The sequence below is a fragment of the Argopecten irradians genome, chromosome 11, assembly GCF_041381155.1.
Source record: "Argopecten irradians isolate NY chromosome 11, Ai_NY, whole genome shotgun sequence".
In the NCBI taxonomy this organism is placed as follows: domain Eukaryota; kingdom Metazoa; phylum Mollusca; class Bivalvia; order Pectinida; family Pectinidae; genus Argopecten; species Argopecten irradians.
In genome coordinates this window covers 41,495,786-41,515,334 of record NC_091144.1, presented here as the reverse complement: position 1 = coordinate 41,515,334, position 19,549 = coordinate 41,495,786, and the positions used below count along the sequence as shown (strand labels likewise).

Sequence of the window (19,549 nt, the reverse complement as noted above, 5' to 3'; positions counted from 1 at the left end):
TTTTACAGCCTAATTGATCAAACCATATGGTTTTAAATTAATTACTGAAGAAAATATAACATGTGAAAATTTGTGCCCAGTTATGGCACATAGATTAAGCCAAGTAGTGGTGATGTCAAATGTCTGGCAGTTCTGCCTACCTTAGCGTAAGCCTTGGACTCGGCAAACTTAGCTTTGAAATCAAACACTTCCATAGTTGGTGTTTCGGTCTTCTGTTCGGATTCCACCTGACGACTCCTCATGTCTCGTATTGTATCCTGTCAACAAGATGTTTAAAAGTTAAAGACCCAATATCCGTATCTTTCTTACTTTTTTCATGATTTAGAAGAATGTTGAAAAAAAATCCTGTTGTAAATCATGCAGAGACAGGACTAAATTGAAGTCAAGATAAGCGATAATGATTCGGAATATTTTTTTAAAAAATCAAATAAATATCAACTATCGCTAGGTGGGTCCCACTTAATCAAACAAGCCGAAGTTAGCCGACATTGTAACGTCTTTGTGACCACCGTAACTACGTAACGTCTGTCCAAACTCTTCTGAAAACGGGTCATGAACTTTCCGACTTCCATTCCGCAATAATCGTAACTTCTATGGCGACCAGTTTAAAATGAAGGCATGTTTACATGTATCGTCTTTCAACAACTGCTGTACCAAAGTTATTAAAAAAACATTATGAATATTCTTTAATGTATCTTAATTTCAACTACATCTACAAATACTAATAATATCGGAGTCAAATTTAACTTGAATTTTTGTTTATAGTTACGTATAGCGTGGCTTAAATGTAAACTAAATTTTTTTTACATAAATGGGACTAATTCATGTACCATGTGATACCCACTAACGATTGTGCAGGTCTAGTATCTCCAGTGGTGATGGAATGTTATTCTTTGTAATCTTCCTGCTGAAATGATGTTAGCGCGGGATATCATCTATTTAGGTCAATCCATCACCAGTAGAAACAATAGCCTCGCACAAATTTTATCGAGTATCATGTGGTGTGTGAATTAATCCCATTGTGAAAGAAATCTGACATTATAGAAAACGTAAAGAATCCTGGCATGGTTGACCACATCTGTTGGACAGTTTGACCACTACTTGACCAACAGAGGTGGTCACTAAAAGCACAGAATGGTAACTCTCTGACCACACACTGATACAAACTGTGACACATTTATATTTATCCATTCTATGTTTGGTGCTAATATTACATTTTTAGAAATTTTCTTTCATATGTTTACAGTTCTCTTATCTTGAATACTGTTTAGTCATTGGACGTCTGCTTGTCCCGAGTCATTGAGACAAGCTCTCTGACACACATACCTGTTGACTGGAGACAAGCTCTCTGACACATACGGTATATACCTGTTGACTGGAGACAAGCTCTCTGACACACATACCTGTTGACTGTAGACAAGCTCTCTGACACACATACCTGTTGACTGTAGACAAGCTCTCTGACACACATACCTGTTGACTGTAGACAAGCTCTCTGACACACATACCTGTTGACTGTAGACAAGCTCTCTGACACACATACCTGTTGACTGTAGACAAGCTCTCTGACACACGTACCTGTTGCCTGTATACCAGCTCTCTGACACACATACCTGTTGACTGGATACAAGCTCTCTGACACACGTACCTGTTGCCTGTATACAAGCTCTCTGACACACATACCTGTTGACTGGATACAAGCTCTCTGACACACGTACCTGTTGCCTGTATACCAGCTCTCTGACACACATACCTGTTGACTGGATACAAGCTCTATGACACACGTACCTGTTGACTGGAGACAAGCTCTCGGAACTTTGAAATAGTGGCCTCATAATCAGCGATGGTCTCTTGTGTAGCATCCAGCTTCCTCTGTGCCTGTAAAGAAAAGGAGGCCCGATTCATTACATATCCTTGAAACCAATTCAAAATAAGGTGAACAATATATACATATGTATTAGGTATAATATTTTATTGATAATCTAATATGCTTAATAAAAATGTTTTAAATAACATGAGGTCCAAGGGTCTTAATGGTCATCGGACAATGTTGGCATCAGTTAATAAGAATTAAATAATTTTTGAAGATGTTTATTTTGGCATAAATCTTGGATTGGAGAAAATGTTCAAAATCTTGCTCCTGATAAACCGAAAAATATTAACACTTTGTCTGGACCATGTCAGGATCATTTCAGACAGTCTCAGCCCAAATGCACTTGTAGAACTTGAGAAGAAGTTTAAAATGTGAAAAGTTTGTGAACGGCGGACAGCTGCGAAAGAAACCTGATGGTTACATAGGTCAGATGACGTAACAACAATTAACAGTATCTTTACTGTACTAATCAAAGTCATCAGCATGATTAGTACCATGAATTATTCTGATGATCTCGAGCAAGAAACACAAGCTGTCACATCATTCCTATTGTCAGGCAAAAGGTCTTTTCAACATATGGGTGACAGCATGCCGCATGGTATTGGCAAACACCTGTGATCTCATCGAGTCTCAATTTCAGATGATTCTATTACAAATCGACCATGAAAACAGTTTGTACATTGAAAAGTACGATTTATAAAACTTCAAACTTCAACTCATATATGGGTTTGTCAGAATTTTCTTTATCTGAGTTGGAATCATAGAGGTTTGACTGTATTGTGTTAAATATCATTAGTAACCAAGAACTAATTGAACTTAAAGTGCCACTATGGTACACTGACTGACACATCCTTTGAACACAAACCTGTGATCTCATCGAGTCTCAATTTCAGATGATTCTATTACAAATCGACCATGAAAACAGTTTGTACATTGAAAAGTACGATTTATAAAACTTCAAACTTCAACTCATATATGGGTTTGTCAGAATTTATCTTGGAGTTAGAATCATAGAGGTTTGACTGTGATTGTGTTAATATCATAGTAACCAACTAATGAACTAAGTACACTGACTGACACATCCTTTGACCACCACTAAGGTACACTGACTGACACATCCTTTGACCACCACTAAGGTACACTGACTGCACATCCTTTGACTGACACACACATCCTTTGACCAATGTACCGTGTATAGTGCTCACGACATCCTCATTTCTCATTAAGACTAGTTACTGAGGTTTTAATATTTACCTCAATGACTCGTCCGTTGGCCAGGTCAAGTTCCTCCCGTAGTTCTAGTTCAGATTCTCTCGTGTTCTCTTGTAGCTCCTCATTCATTTCGTGTAGTGCTTCCTGAAACATCAACTAGGCTTTAAATCCTTAATTAGACAGCTGGTATAATTAACCCACCTCGTTTATTCATTAATTAGACAGCTGGTATAGCCCACCTCGTTTATTCATTAATTAGACAGCTGGTATAGCTCACCTCGTTCATTCATTAATTAGACAACCGGTATAGCTCACCTCGTTTATTCATTAATTAGACAGCCGGTAAAGCCCACCTCTTTATTCATTAATTAGACAGCCGGTATAGCTCACCTCGTTTATTCATTAATTAGACAGCCGGTATAGCTCACCTCGTTTATTCATTAATTAGACAGCCGGTATAGCTCACCTCGTTTATTCATTAATTAGACAGCCGGTAAAGCCCACCTCTTTATTCATTAATTAGACAGCCGGTATAGCTCACCTCGTTTATTCATTAATTAGACAGCCGGTATAGCTCACCTCGTTTATTCATTAATTAGACAGCCGGTAAAGCCCACCTCTTTATTCATTAATTAGACAGCCGGTATAGCTCACCTCGTTTATTCATTAATTAGACAGCCGGTAAAGCCCACCTCTTTTTTCATTAATTAGACAGCCGGTAAAGCCCACCTCTTTATTCATTAATTAGACAGCCGGTATAGCTCACCTCGTTTATTCATTAATTAGACAGCCGGTATAGCTCACCTCGTTTATTCATTAATTAGACAGCCGGTAAAGCCCACCTCTTTATTCATTAATTAGACAGCCGGTATAGCCCACCTCTTTATTCATTAATTAGACAGCCGGTATAGCCCACCTCTTTATTCATTAATTAGACAGCCGGTATAGCCCACCTCTTTATTCATTAATTAGACAGCCGGTATAGCTCACCTCTTTATTCATTAATTAGACAGCCGGTATAGCCCACCTCTTTATTCATTAATTAGACAGCCGGTATAGCCCACCTCTTTATTCATTAATTAGACAGCCGGTTTAGCTCACCTGGTATATTTACTAATCATCACAAAAACAATTATAATCTGTCCTACCATTGTCATGCTATAAGCAAACTATATCATTCACACTCAGTTCAGAAACAAATTCCTTCACATAAATACAGCCGTACTGATCAATTTTAGCCCCTCAGGTGCTCATGGTGTAAGAACCAACAATTTGAATCTGTGCTAATCAATGTTTTTTTTCGTTGATATGGATAAGGCCAAATTGACCGTTTTGGCCCAACCCCTAATGTTGCAGGGTCAGCCCAACCATTTGTATAATTTTGAGTCCCCGCCCAATAATGATGCTACCAATGCAACATTGTTATTAAACTCTTAGTTTCAGAGAAGTTGTGATATGGACCCTTTTTGGTCCCCATTTGACCACCTAAATAAGCCCTTGCACTATTGTGCTATTCCATTTTACCACCATAGCCATCATGCCCCTGCACTGCCCCATTTTACCACCTTAGCCATCATGCCCCTGAGCTGCCCCATTTTACCACCTAAGCCATCATGCCCCTGAGCTGCCCCATTTTACCACCTTAGCCATCATGCCCCTGAGCTGCCCCATTTTACCACCTTAGCCATCATGCCCCTGAGCTGCCCCATTTTACCACCTAAGCCATCATGCCCCTGAGCTGCCCCATTTTACCACCTTAGCCATCATGTCCCTGAGCTGTCCCATTTTACCACCTTAGCCATCATGCCCCTGAGCTGCCCCATTTTACTACCTTAGTCATCATGTCCCTGAGCTGCTCCATTTTACCACCTTAGCCATCATGTCCCTGAGCTGTCCCATTTTACATCCTTAGCCATCATGCCCCTGAGCTGCCCCATTTTACCACCTTAGCCATCATGCCCCTGAGTTGCCCCATTTTACCACCTTAGCCATCATGCCCCTGCGCTGCCCCATTTTACCACCTTAGCCATCATGTCCCTGAGCTGTCCCATTTTACCACCTTAGCCATCATGCCCCTGCGCTGCCCCATTTTACCACTTTAGCCATCATGCCCCTGCGCTGCCCCATTTTACCAACTTAGCCATCATGCCCCTGAGCTGCCCTATTTTACTACCTTAGTCATCATGCCCCTGAGCTGCCCCATTTTACCACCTTAGCCATCATGCCCCTGTGCTGCCTCATTTTACCACCTAAATATGCCCTCACGCCCCTTAGCTGCCCCATTTTACAAACTTAGAATTAAGATTGTAGTATAGACCAATGAAGGGTGATATGTCGGGACTCAAACTGTATTTAAAACATCAGATATTCTACTTTATTATACAATGACTTCTATATTCCATATACTGTAGTGTAATCAGATACATACCAGGTCAGCCTTTTCCTCCTCCAGTTCCTGTATTGTCTCCTCTAAACGAAGATTTTTATCGGCTAGAGATTCTACCATCTCCTCTGCACCCAGGGCGGCATCCACCTATGTAAGAAAATATAAAAGTCAAAGTACTGAATGTACTGAGACTGGGACTGTCCCACCTACACAGGATAATATCAAAGTCCTGAAAGTACTGAGACTGGGACTATCCCACCTACACAGAATAATATCAAAGTACTGAATGTACTGAGACTGGGACTGTCCCACCTACACAGGATAACATCAAAGTACTGAAAGTACTGAGACTGGGACTATCCCATCTACACAGAGTAATATCAAAGTATTGAATGTACTGAGACTGGGACTATCCCATCTACACAGGATAATATCAAAGTACTGAAAGTACTGAGACTGGGACTATCCCATCTACACAGGATAATATCAAAGTATTGAATGTACTGACTGTATGACTATCACACATACACAGGATAAAGTACTGAATGTACTGAGACTGGGACTGTCCCACCTACACAGGATAATATCAAAGTACTGAAAGTACTGAGACTGGAACTATCCCATCTACACAGGATAATATCAAAATACTGAATGTACTGAGACTGGGACTGTCCCACATACACTGGATAATATCAAAGTATTGAATGTTCTGAGACTGGGACTGTCCCACTTACACAGGATAATATCAAAGTACTGAATGTACTGAGACTGTATGACTATCACACCTACACAGCATAATATCAAAGTACTGAAAGTATATTGGTCTATACCTGTTCCTTGAGCTCTATAACCTGTGTCTGCAGCTCGGCCACATCATGTTGAAGTTTCTCTTTGTCACGTTTCAGTGTTGTTATGTCGTTTGTTAATTTTTCATTTAATTTCTGATTCTTTGTTGCTTCTTGTTTATCACTGGATGATAAATCTCGCATCCTGAACAAAAACGATATTAATCACAAATCAGAGTCAACAGACTTTTACTTATTACTGTACCCTTTGTTTAACTGTCAGGACTATCAACTGTTTGTATGAAATGTGAACTTTCATCATGTTATATTTTAAACACTACATGTAGTTAGTATATATACAAAGGGATTCGGCACTTCCAACTTTATAAAATAATGTAGCCCTTTTCAAATTTAGCCTTCTATGGATAAAATATCTTTTTACCCATTATGTATGAAAAGTGACATGAATGAAGGGAAGTACCAGTACATTAATGTCCCGTTTTGGTGAAGAGTGGCACATCTAATTATAAATGAGTAACTTACTTGACCAATGCATCCTTGAGGCGTTCATTCTGCTGCTCCAATTGTTTCACCTGGTAGTTAGAGGCCAGGCCCTCTGTACCTTTTTCACTGATCTCACTTCTCAGGATTTCCAAATCCAAAGATAATTCTTCATTCTTTTCCTTCAGACTGTCCAGTTCTTGTTGTAAAGACTCACTCTGTTAAATTAAACACAACTTATAATTTTAACCACAGAAAATCTAGTTAAGTTTTTGTTACATTTCATTAAAACCTCAAATTATTCAAAACAAGATATCTTGGCATCCACCAAAGAATGATCGATGTCTGGTAATAGAATGAGACTGATCCCTTAAGTACTTTCTGAGAAAAAGCAATTGTTATAATTAACTATCAAAATCCAAGATGGCTGTTTACCGGTCATCTTGTTGACCAATTAGTCCCAAAATGCAACATGCAAAACTAGGGTCCTAGTGGAACTTGCATATAAAATTTGAGACAGGTCCCTTCAGTGCTTTCTGAGAAATAGCCGTGACAAACTTCAATTATCAAAATTCAATATGGCTGTGTGTCAGCTATCTTGTTCATCGATCAGTCCACAAATGCAATTTGCACGACTAGGGCCTTAGGGGAACCTGCATAATGAAACAGATATGAGACAGATCCCTTCAGTACTTTCTGAGAAATCAGATGGACAACAGACCATAGACGAAAGGCGATTTGGATAGCTAAAAATTCAACTCGCAGATCAAAATGGGTTTAATAGTATTGTTAGGTAGAAAAGAAATCTGGGACCAAGTAAAGGTTTGATACAGCGATTTCCAGGTATAAAAAGGTGCAGTGTATACTCAAGACAGTTAGTGACTAGATAAATACAGAAAGTGTCTAGATAAATAGATAAATACAGTAAGTGACTAGATAAATACAGTAATTGAGACTAGATAAATACAGTAAGTGAGACTAGATAAATACAGTAAGTGAGACTAGATAAATACAGTAAGTGAGACTAGATAAATACAGTACGTGAGACTAGATAAATACAGTAAGTGACTAGATAAATACAGTAATTGAGACTAGATAAGTGACTAGATAAATACAGTAAAGATAGATAAATACAGTAAGTGATAGATAAATACAGATAAGTAGATAAATACAGTAAAGTAATGACTAGTAAATAAGTGACTAGATAAATACTAAATAATAGTGACTAGATAAATACAGTAAAAGTACTAAAAATACAGTAAGTGAGAAAACATGAGATAAATACACTAAGTGACTAGATAAATACAGTAACTAGATAAATACAGTAAGTGACTAGATAAGTGACTAGATAAATACAGTAAGTGACTAGATAAATACAGTAAGTGACTAGATAAATACAGTAACTAGATAAATACAGTAAGTGACTAGATAAATACAGTAACTAGATAAATACAGTAAGTAGATAAATACAGTAAGTGACTAGATAAGTGACTAGATAAATACAGTAAGTGACTAGATAAATACAGTAAGTGACTAGATAAATACAGTAAGTGACTAGATAAATACAGTAAGTGACTAGATAAATACAGTAAGTGACTAGATAAATACAGTAAGTGACTAGATAAATACAGTAAGTGACTAGATAAATACAGTAACTAGATAAATACAGTAACTAGATAAATAGAGTAAGTGACTAGATAAATACAGTAAGTGACTAGATAAATACAGTAAGTGACTAGATAAATACAGTAAGTGACTAGATAAATACAGTAAGTGACTAGATAAATACAGTAAGTGACTAGATAAATACAGTAACTAGATAAATACAGTAAGTGACTAGATAAATACAGTAAGTGACTAGATAAATACAGTAGATAAATACAGTAACTAGATAAATACAGTAAGTGACTAGATAAATACAGTAAGTGACTAGATAAATACAGTAAGTGACTAGATAAATACAGTAAGTGACTAGATAAATACAGTACAGTGACTAGATAAATACAATAAGTGACTAGATAAATACAGTAAGTGACTAGATAAATACAGTAACTAGATAAATAAAGTAAGTGACTAGATAAATACAGTATGTGACGTACTAGATAAATACAGTAAGTGAACTAGATAAATACAGTAAGACTAGATAATACAGTAAGTGACTAGATAAATACAGTAAGTGACTAGATAAAAATACAGTAAGTGACGATAAATACATAGATAAAAATACAGTAAGTGACTAGATAAATACAGTAAGACTAGATAAATACAGTAAGTGTGACTAGATAAATACAGTAAGTGACTAGAAAAACAGTACTAGATAAATACAGTAAGTGACTAGATAAATACTAGTGACTAGATAAATACAGTGACTAGATAAATACAGTAAGTGACTAGATAAATACAGTAAGTGACTAGATAAGTGACTAGATAAATACAGTAAGTGACTAGATAAATACAGTAAGTGACTAGATAAATACAGTAAGTGACTAGATAAATACAGTAAGTGACTAGATAAGTGACTAGATAAATACAGTAGTAAGTGACTAGATAAATACAGTAAGTGACTAGATAAGTGACTAGATAAATACAGTAAGTGACTAGATAAATACAGTAAGTGACGTACTAGATAAATACAGTGACTAGATAAAGACAGTGAGTGACTAGATAAATCAGAACAGTGTTAAGTGTCCACCCACTTTTTCTTCAGCCATTTCCTTGTCAAGTGTGGCCAATTCCATAGATTCAGCTAGATCTGACATCTCATCCTTGTACTGGTCAAAAGCATCCTGGATATCTCTGGCTTCCTGTTAAAACATTTATCACAGATTGTTTTAGATTTTGTTGACATAAGTGACCAGATGATACATAACATTTCACGCTGACTTGTTTTAAATTTTGTTCATATAAGTCATTGGAAGATAATTTCATGTTGACTTGTTTTAGGTTGAAACTGATGAATATTTACCCTTTTAGCATTAGCTAACTGCTGCTGAAGTTCCTTGTTAGTTTCCTGTATCTTTGTCTTGTATTCTTGTAACTGAAAGTTGTGATTTTACTACTGTTACACAAACAATGTACACAAAAAGTCATCAAAAGAAAAATATGTTCAATTATTATCATATCAGTTCAAAGTAATCTATCTAAATAAAAAAATAAGCATTTTCTTAGAAAGTTGAACAAAGAAAGTCGTCTCTGGTGAAATTTTAAACAAAAATAGAATTAATATTAAATCAAAACAACAAAGGTAAAGACTTATTCGGGATCTATTCCTCCTTTATCAATGTGATATTTCAGATACAAATCTAACCAAACTGCAGATTTCAAGTCTGGGAAGAAGACTTCATGCAGATCTACTGGCTTTATTTATTGATGAAAATCAAGTTTTATCCATCTTGTCAGCGAATACTTGCTTTTAAATCTCCCTTTACCATTAATCTTTACCTGTTGCATTTGCAGTTTTGCTCTCTCAAACTCTTTCAATTTCCCTTTATCTTCACTACGCTTGAATTTCAAAACTTCTAGTTTTTCATTTAAGTCTTTGATTTCCGCAGTAAGCCCCTCAATCTCTTGCGACTGCTGTAGGTTAGTCATCTTGTCGTCAATCGATGTAACACTGACATCGCCTGGTGTTGTAGGCTGGAAAATAATACAAACTCTTTAAGCTACATCTCCTGTATTAATAGACTAGAAAATAATACAAACTCTTAAAGCTACATCTCCTGTATTAGTAGACCAGAAAATAATACAAACTCTTACAGCTACATCTCCTGTATTAGTAGACCAGAAAATAATACAAACTCTTACAGCTACATCTCTCAGCTACATCTCCTGTATTAGTAGAACAGAAAATAATACAAACTCTTAAGCTACATCTCCTGTATTAGTAGACCAGAAAATAATACAAACTCATACAGCTACATCTCCTGTATTAGTAGACCAGAAAATAATACAAACTCATACAGCTACATCTCCTGTATTAGTAGACCAGAAAATAATACAAACTCATACAGCTACATCTCCTGTATTAGTAGACCAGAAAATAATACAAACTCTTACAGCTACATCTCCTGTATTAGTAGATTAGAAAATAATACAAACTCATACATCTACATCTCCTGTATTAGTAGACCAGAAAATAATACAAACTCTTACAGCTACATCTCCTGTATTAGTAGACCAGAAAATAATACAAACTCTTACAGCTACATCTCCTGTATTAGTAGACCAGAAAATAATACAAACTCTTACACCTACATCTCCTGTATTAGTAGACCAGAAAATAATACAAACTCTTACAGCTACATCTCCTGTATTAGTAGACCAGAAAATAATACAAACTCCTTACACCTACATCTCCTGTATCAGTAGACCAGAAAATAATACAAACTCTTACAGCTACATCTCCTGTATTAGTAGAACAGAAAATAATACAAACTCTTACAGCTACATCTCCTGTATTAGTAGACCAGAAAATAATACAAACTCTTACAGCTACATCTCCTGTATTAGTAGACCAGAAAATAATACAAACTCTTACAGCTACATCTCCTGTATTAGTAGGCCAGAAAATAATACAAACTCTTACAGCTACATCTCCTGATACAGAAAATAATACAAACTCTTACAGCTACATCTCCTGTATTAGTAGAACAGGAAAATAATACAAAACTCTTACAGCTACATCTCCTGTATTAGTAGACCAGAAAATAATACAAACTCATACAGCTACATCTCCTGTATTAGTAGACCAGAAAATAATACAAACTCTTACAGCTACATCTCCTGTATTAGTAGACTAGAAAATAATACAAACTCTTACAGCTACATCTCCTGTATTAGTAGACTAGAAAATAATACAAACTCTTAAAGTTTTTAACTGCTAACATGGGACAAGAGTATAAATCTCTACATGACTCACTGTTAGTTTTTTAATGGCTGGTGCTGGTTTTGGTGCTGTCTCTGCAGCTGGTGCCTTCATCTCCACAGGAGGTGGCGGCGTGGCTTCCTTGCTGGCAACTCGTCCAATCTTTGACAATCCAGAAGGGATGCTACTCTCCTTGGCTTGGACAGGTGTAGCCGCTATTTTGGACAGGTCTGTGGGGACACTGGGAGCCCTTTTAGGGGTGGCTGACATGTCAACTAGATTTTCACTACCTGTGAAGAATAAATAATTCATACTGGTATTCATTGATACCTGATGGTTGATGAGTTTGAATCAAGCCAGACTGTCTATCCAAACAGGTCATTGTAATGAGACACTGACTTAACAGGATGTCTTTATTTGTTTTGACCCTTAAAACAATAGAAATGGATTTCCAGATGACTTACTTTTGCCGACATAGCTTGGTGGACGTAGGCCTGACCGCTTGTTTGACTTGGGAGCTGGAATTCCTGACTTGGTGGAGGGGGCTGGAGTGGAGGCCGACATAGCCGGACTAGGAGCTGCCACAGGACTAGGTTCCTTATCATCTAAAGCTACAATCTGTACAGTATAAAAACCATAAATCTATAGTTGATTACGCCACTCCACAGCCCATCTTAACACCTTACATTGTGCATCATGACATTGTGTAATTTCTTTCTACTTTGGTGCTTTCGAATCATTTTGTTGGTTAAAACTTCATTAGTCATTATACCGTGAAGTATTGATCTTATCTTAAGTCACATATTTGATAAAATTTGCTGCCATATCAACAAGTGATAAATCAAATGTTACCTGCATAGAACAAACATTTCTGGGTAAATAGCTTTGAAAGATACTTCCCTTAAATATGTCTACCATATAATCTTAAGGAACAAAAAGCACATTTATGTCTCATGATTTTAAAGTGTTACATAAATTTCAAAATCAGAAGATAGAGGACAATTTGTTATCACAATATAGAACTTACTTGAGACTGACGCACAAAGATTCCATGATTATCCTCACAGGTGAAGTAGGTTTTACCCTGAACCACTCCATTGTTTTTACCCTTGGCGTCATCCAATATAACACCGATCCATTTACCTACAAGATATAACACCAATCTATTTATCTACAAGATATAACACCTATCCATTTACCTACAAGATATAACACCCATCCATTTACCTACAAGATATAACACCCATCCATTTATCTACAAGATATAACACCAATCCATTTACCTACAAGATATAACACCCATCCATTTACCTACAAGATATAACACCATCCATTTACCTACAAGATATAACACCCATCCATTTACCTACAAGATATAACACCCATCCATTTACCTACAAGATATAACACCCATCCATTTACCTACAAGATATAACGCCCATCCATTTATATAATTACCTACAAGATATAACACCGATCCATTTACCTACAAGATATAACACCCATCCATTTACCTACAAGATATAACACCGATCCATTTATCTACAAGATATAAAACTCACCAATTTATCTACAAGATATAACACCGATCCATTAACCTACAAGATATAACACCGATCCATTTACCTACAAGATATAACACCCATCAATTTATCTACAAGATATAACACCTATCCATTTACCTACAAGATATAACACCCATCCATTTACCTACAAGATATAACACCTATCCAATTACCTACAAGATATAACACTCATCCATTTACCTACAAGATATAAGTACATCGATCCATTTACCTACAAGATATAACACCGATCCATTTACCTACAGGATATAACACCCATCCATTTACCTACAAGATATAACACCCATCCATTTACCTACAAGATATAACACCGATCCATTTACCTACAAGATATAACACCCATCCATTTACCTACAAGATATAACACCCATCCATTTATCTACAAGATATAACACCCATCCATTTACCTACAAGATATAACACCCATCCATTTACCTACAAGATATAACACCCATCCATTTACCTACAAGATATAACACCCATCCATTTACCTACAAGATATAACACCCATCCATTTACCTACAAGATATAACACCCATAACAATACCTACAAGTATAACCCCCATTTACCTACAAGATATAACACCCATCCATTTACCTACAAGATATAACACCATCCATTTACCTACAAGATATAACACCATCCATTTACCTACAAGATATAACACCCATCCATTTACCTACAAGATATATATATACAACACCCATCCATTTACCTACAAGATATAACACCCATCCATTTACCTACAAGATATAACACCCATCCATTTACCTACAAGATATAACACCGATCCATTTACCTACAAGATATAACACCCATCCATTTACCTACAAGATATAACACCCATCCATTTACCTACAAGATATAACACCCATCCATTTACCTACAAGATATAACACCCATCCATTTACCTACAAGATATAACACCCATCCATTTACCTACAAGATATAACACCCATCCATTTACCTACAAGATATAACACCCATCCATTTACCTACAAGATATAACATCCATCCATTTACCTACAAGATATAACACCCATCCATTACCTACAAGATATAACACCCCATCCATTTACCTACAAGATATAACACCCATCCATTTACCTACAAGATATAACACCCATCCATTTACCTACAAGATATAACACCCATCCATTTACCTACAAGATATAACATCCATCCATTTACCTACAAGATATAACACCAATCCATTTACCTACAAGATATAACACATCCATTTACCTACAAGATATAACACCCATCCATTTACCTACAAGATATAACATCCATCCATTTACCTACAAGATATAACACCCATCCATTTACCTACAAGATATAACACCATCCATTTACCTACAAGATATAAACCCATCCATTTATACTACAGATATAACACCCATCCATTTACCTACAAGATATAACACCCATCCATTTACCTACAAGATATAACACCCATCCATTTACCTACAAGATATAACACCATCCATTTACCTACAAGATATAACACCCATCCATTTACCTACAAGATATAACACCCATCCATTTACCTACAAGATATAACACCCATCCATTTACCTACAAGATATAACATCCATCCATTTACCTACAAGATATAACACGCATCCATTTACCTACAAGATATAACACCCATCCATTTACCAACATAACATAACACCACACAAAGTTGTCAGTTACTTTCTGTAAAACAGTGTCCTTATAGCTCCACAAATAAGGGAGGTGTTGCGACTTTTCCAACACCGACATGAAAATGCATAGTTGTGACATAAGGGGTTAAGACAACCAATACATTCCTACTATCTTAGATTTTTACCTTTTAATATTAGAATTAGAAACCACTGGGGTATAATGGAGGCATACCTTCCCACATAGCCACCTTTACTGGCTGATCGTAGACAAAACATGTAAGATTTCTGGTAGTGAGTAGCATCTGCCCATGTCATAACGACAGGTTCCTTCAACATCATTACATGTGCAGCAACAAATTATATACAAGTTGTGTTTATAAACAGAATCTACAACGAAGTTAACCACATCTCACAGGAATTACCAAGCAATGTTGTTTAACTCCTCTCGTAGAAACTAACATTCCACACAACATCAGGATCAACGCCCATCACTGTTCAATCACCAAATACAAACCAGACTACCCGGTGGCTATAGATATATATTTACAGTTTGCACTGACATGGACTCAATAACCATGCTTTCTAGTATTATCAGTATCAGCTAGTGCATAATGTTAGTACAACACGCGCAGCGATTCTATTGTTACGTAAATAGTCGTTGGCGTAGCAACGTGATCATGACCCCACTTTTGGCGGGAACACATGAATGACTCGATTCCAATCAGCTGTTCAATCGAATTCGTTGACGATGACGGGAGAGAAAACAATATGTGTATTTTAATAAAAAATATGCAACTGCCGCGGGAATTAATAATATTTATTTACTTGAAAAACTGTAAATATAAGGAATATATGTTTATTTTGTTGAGGTTATTAGGGTAAAATGATAATGGAGCCCGTGTAAATCGCCATTGCATCACTGTCCCACTTGGTCTGAGACAAAGCGTCACTCAAGACAAATGTTCTGGATCTCTAAACTACAGACCTGATACCCCCGAGGCATGAACGAGAGATAAAGGTTCTACCTTCACTATGACCTCAGCTGGCCGAGAGAGATTACTTACCGGAAGAGAAGAGGGTTGTACCTATATAGGCTACAGCCCCTACAACCCCTTTGCCGATGACTTCAACACGAGTCCCAATCTTCAACTGCTTACCATCCGCCATGTTTTTCTGTAATACAAATACACTATTGTAGCATGGTGAACTATAATACTCCCTAAATCTCCCTGAATCAATATAGTCATAAATAAGAAAGTGTTACTAACGTAAGATGATGACTATTGTGACAGGTAGGACCTGAGCAGGTCCCTGCTAGACTCACCATAATCACATGCCATTTCAGTCATATTTCATGTTATTTTCACTCCAACAAATTGTTGTAAAACATACAATGTGTCAATAAGGATCCAAATGATATACAATGCTTCAGATCCATATAAGCACCAATATATGATGATAAGAGAGGGAAATGTTAGATGAAATATCATGCATTTTAGAAGCGACTACAAATCAATGTCATGTTTAAAATTTTCAGGTAATATTGGAAATTTTAAACTTGATCGTAAGTTGTATCACATGATCGACATTGGTGATACTTGTATATGTACTGATCGGAATCTCCCGAGCATCACATGACAGATATCGGTGATACCAGTACTGATGGGGATATATTGGAACAGCACAGACTCTTTTGATTTATTTTCAACGTGTAATAATAGCGATAAATAAACATGTGCCCAACCTGCATATCGTGCATAGAGAGACGATAGCTTTGATGATATGTCATGAATTGTGACTCAAAAAAATTGATTAGGTCGACGTCTACAATTTTTATCTCTATTTCCAAATGATGAGAGTTATCACATATTTACTTGGGGGCAAAATGTTGATTTCAATTTTGTTATTATCGTCACCAGTGGGTGGGGCTCATCATAATATTCTGTAAATGTCGGGAGGGAGGGGGAGGGTAATGCATTAATGGCAGACTTCGGGGGAAACATCTGGCATTCGCATAAGCTTACACGATCACTCGGCTCTTGGCAAGTACAGAAATACGTGCATAAACAGTCAATATAGGCAATAGACCAAGACACAATGTAACCAACATCAGATAAAAATAGCCTACGTAACTGTTACAGTTAAACTTGTCGTCGTGCAATATCTAAAACGGATTCAATTTCGGCAATTATAAACAATTTATCAAACTTGAACAATTACAGAAATTAATATTGTGTGCTAACTTACATCCACTAAAACCCTTCTGTATATAGTTATCCTCAAAAGCTCACATCACATTAAATATTATTCATCTGCATCATTTGTCGCTTAAGTTCCACAAAAATGGTGGAGGCGATTTCGTGTACGCCGTACCCGCTCCCGTGCCCATTCTCTGTACCATGAATTATGTTTTTACAGATTTCTCAACAACAAAGCAAACTTCAATAATAATGTTGGTACGGTTAGATTTTGATTACAATTTTACACCGTTTTGTAAATTATCAGCTAAAGATTTTGTTTTTACTTTTCTCATAATTATAATTATTCGTTTTTCAGTCGGCGATTTCTTAGAATCCCAGCTAAAACGGACCCCCTGTAAAATCGGCCCAGTCAGAAAAAAAAATCAAATAAAGGTCCCACTGCAATAACGACCCCAGTCAAAACTGTCCATTTACAAACAATGTTTTTTTAAGATATTTATACACAGTATATAGTTCAACAGTATATTCAGCGCGAGTTATTTTTTATCTTATTTTTGTAGAGTTTATATATCAGCTTGTACATGATAATAAGGCAAAAAAAAAAAAAGATAAGTCTGTTTAGGGTTACATTGGTGAAAAACAATAGGGTCGGTAGATCGGGATTTTTTAACGTCTTTCACTCTAAAATAATGGCCTGAACCGGAGTCTGAGATCGAAATCCCGACTTTTATTTTTTTTCGTAGAAAAATGGAAAAAAATAGGGTCGGGGGTGAAAAATTAGGGTCGGTCGGGTAACCCTAAAAAGACATATATTTTATTGGCCTAATAGAAGATACGAAACATGGCACTAATTAGTAATTTAGGTGTTATATCATAAACATATATACATATGTATATATGTTTCTGGTTATATGTGGATACTGCTATACTAAAACCATTGTTACACTATGGTCATCAGTCTTCTAAGTTTTATTACTTAAATTACTGAGTTTATAGGATTGTTTTTCTTGATTTATTTTGTTCTTTCTTTAAAAAATCCAAATTATTACGGAGACTGTGAACGTGTTGTGTGATTGATAAATTTAGATACTGTATTGGGGAAATAATTGTCTCCCTTATAATTATAACATTACAAGCTAACCGATACTTACATTATATATAATATATCATTGGCTTCTTAGGTAAAATCTGTGTTTTCGTTTAAATATCACATACAGTGTATATAACAATTATATTTATAATGATAATAAAAAGCTAACAGAATTTTATAGCATATATGTATAATTCATTTTTCACAAAAAATAATACGGGCAGCCACTTGAAACGTCATGATATACACGTGCATATCAAAAGGTCTCCAACACTTTTAAATGACATACGCATCAATTTACCAGTAAATGTTTCAGTCATAATTTGCGTGCCCTGTGTTTTGGCTAAGGTGACCAAGATATCATTTTACGGTCTCGGAATAGCAGTTGAGACAGCTTGTTTTACACATGTTCATAGAAATTTAACTATCGAAAACAGATATATCTAGATTTATTATCTGATGAAAAGTGACATAATATAAGACCACGATGGAGAGTATCGTGGGTAGCGATAGGCCAATTCAAGGACACCTCCTTGCAGGCGGTGTATGGGGTTGACGTTGATTTTGTTAATTCAAGTTTTTATTTATTTGATTTAAAAATTTAAAATTGTAATCCTGCACATCCCGGCAATGCAGCTGTAGCCTGCGTGTACGTAGCTGTACTTAGTCCGAGCTGAGGAAGCTTGAATGCAAATTTCCATCCTCTTGGCCATAATTATTTATTAATACATGTATATATAACCGTGAATTGAAAGTTTTGTGGATTAGCATTCGTACCAAGTCCATGTAGTACATACCGTACTATACTATATTAAAAGAATGAAGTTTTTCATGTTTTGTTTTCTTGCGAATCACGAAAAATACCAGTTACGTAATTTAAAAGCCATAAATGTCACAGTACAGGTACACAATACACATTGGGAAACCAGCTTTACTTGTTAGCTTTAAGTTTTATGTGCAGTGCACAGGGTACCTATTGCATGTATTTATTCTACGAGAAAAATCACTTTTAGAGTGTATTTCTTTCTATATAATTGATCATACATAAAATAGAAATAATCAACTACTAAACCCGTGACATACAAGCATTATTTCTCGTTACTTATTAATATTTCGAAACTCAATATTTTCATGTAATTTCCGCTCCGGCGATTACACCGCCCGACGTCAACAATTTAAAAATGCTCGGAATTAGACAAAGTTGGCACCATTTTTTAATTCACTGAAAGAGAAAGTGGACCTTGCCAAATGACATTTTTCTCATAACAAAAGTTCTCCGTTTTTATCTGTATTTTTACAATGTGTAAATAGTATTGCGATAGATCCACAAATGAAGGAGATATGACGAGTTTTCCAACACCGACATGAAAATGCGTACAAGTTACGACAGGGTAGAGTTGT

General features: G+C 36.1%; 1 protein-coding gene across 1 annotated transcript in view; it reads right to left on the bottom strand.

The window, feature by feature from the left end:
* LOC138334645 (dynactin subunit 1-like) overlaps window positions 1–17,211 on the bottom strand; it is a 100,389-nt gene extending 83,178 nt beyond the window's left edge. Inside the window, exons 1-14 of the mRNA XM_069283282.1 lie at window positions 17,105–17,211; window positions 15,922–16,030; window positions 12,649–12,764; window positions 12,086–12,239; window positions 11,676–11,911; window positions 10,199–10,393; window positions 9,723–9,794; window positions 9,454–9,561; window positions 6,800–6,975; window positions 6,302–6,461; window positions 5,514–5,618; window positions 3,128–3,229; window positions 1,789–1,878; window positions 141–257 (exon numbers count right to left, since the gene is read on the bottom strand). Of these exons, the coding sequence (XP_069139383.1) occupies window positions 141–257; window positions 1,789–1,878; window positions 3,128–3,229; window positions 5,514–5,618; window positions 6,302–6,461; window positions 6,800–6,975; window positions 9,454–9,561; window positions 9,723–9,794; window positions 10,199–10,393; window positions 11,676–11,911; window positions 12,086–12,239; window positions 12,649–12,764; window positions 15,922–16,024 (1,734 nt within the window). The 5' untranslated portion in view covers window positions 16,025–16,030; window positions 17,105–17,211. The remainder of the gene's footprint in view (window positions 1–140; window positions 258–1,788; window positions 1,879–3,127; window positions 3,230–5,513; window positions 5,619–6,301; window positions 6,462–6,799; window positions 6,976–9,453; window positions 9,562–9,722; window positions 9,795–10,198; window positions 10,394–11,675; window positions 11,912–12,085; window positions 12,240–12,648; window positions 12,765–15,921; window positions 16,031–17,104) is intronic.
* Window positions 17,212–19,549: the final 2,338 nt, after the last annotated feature.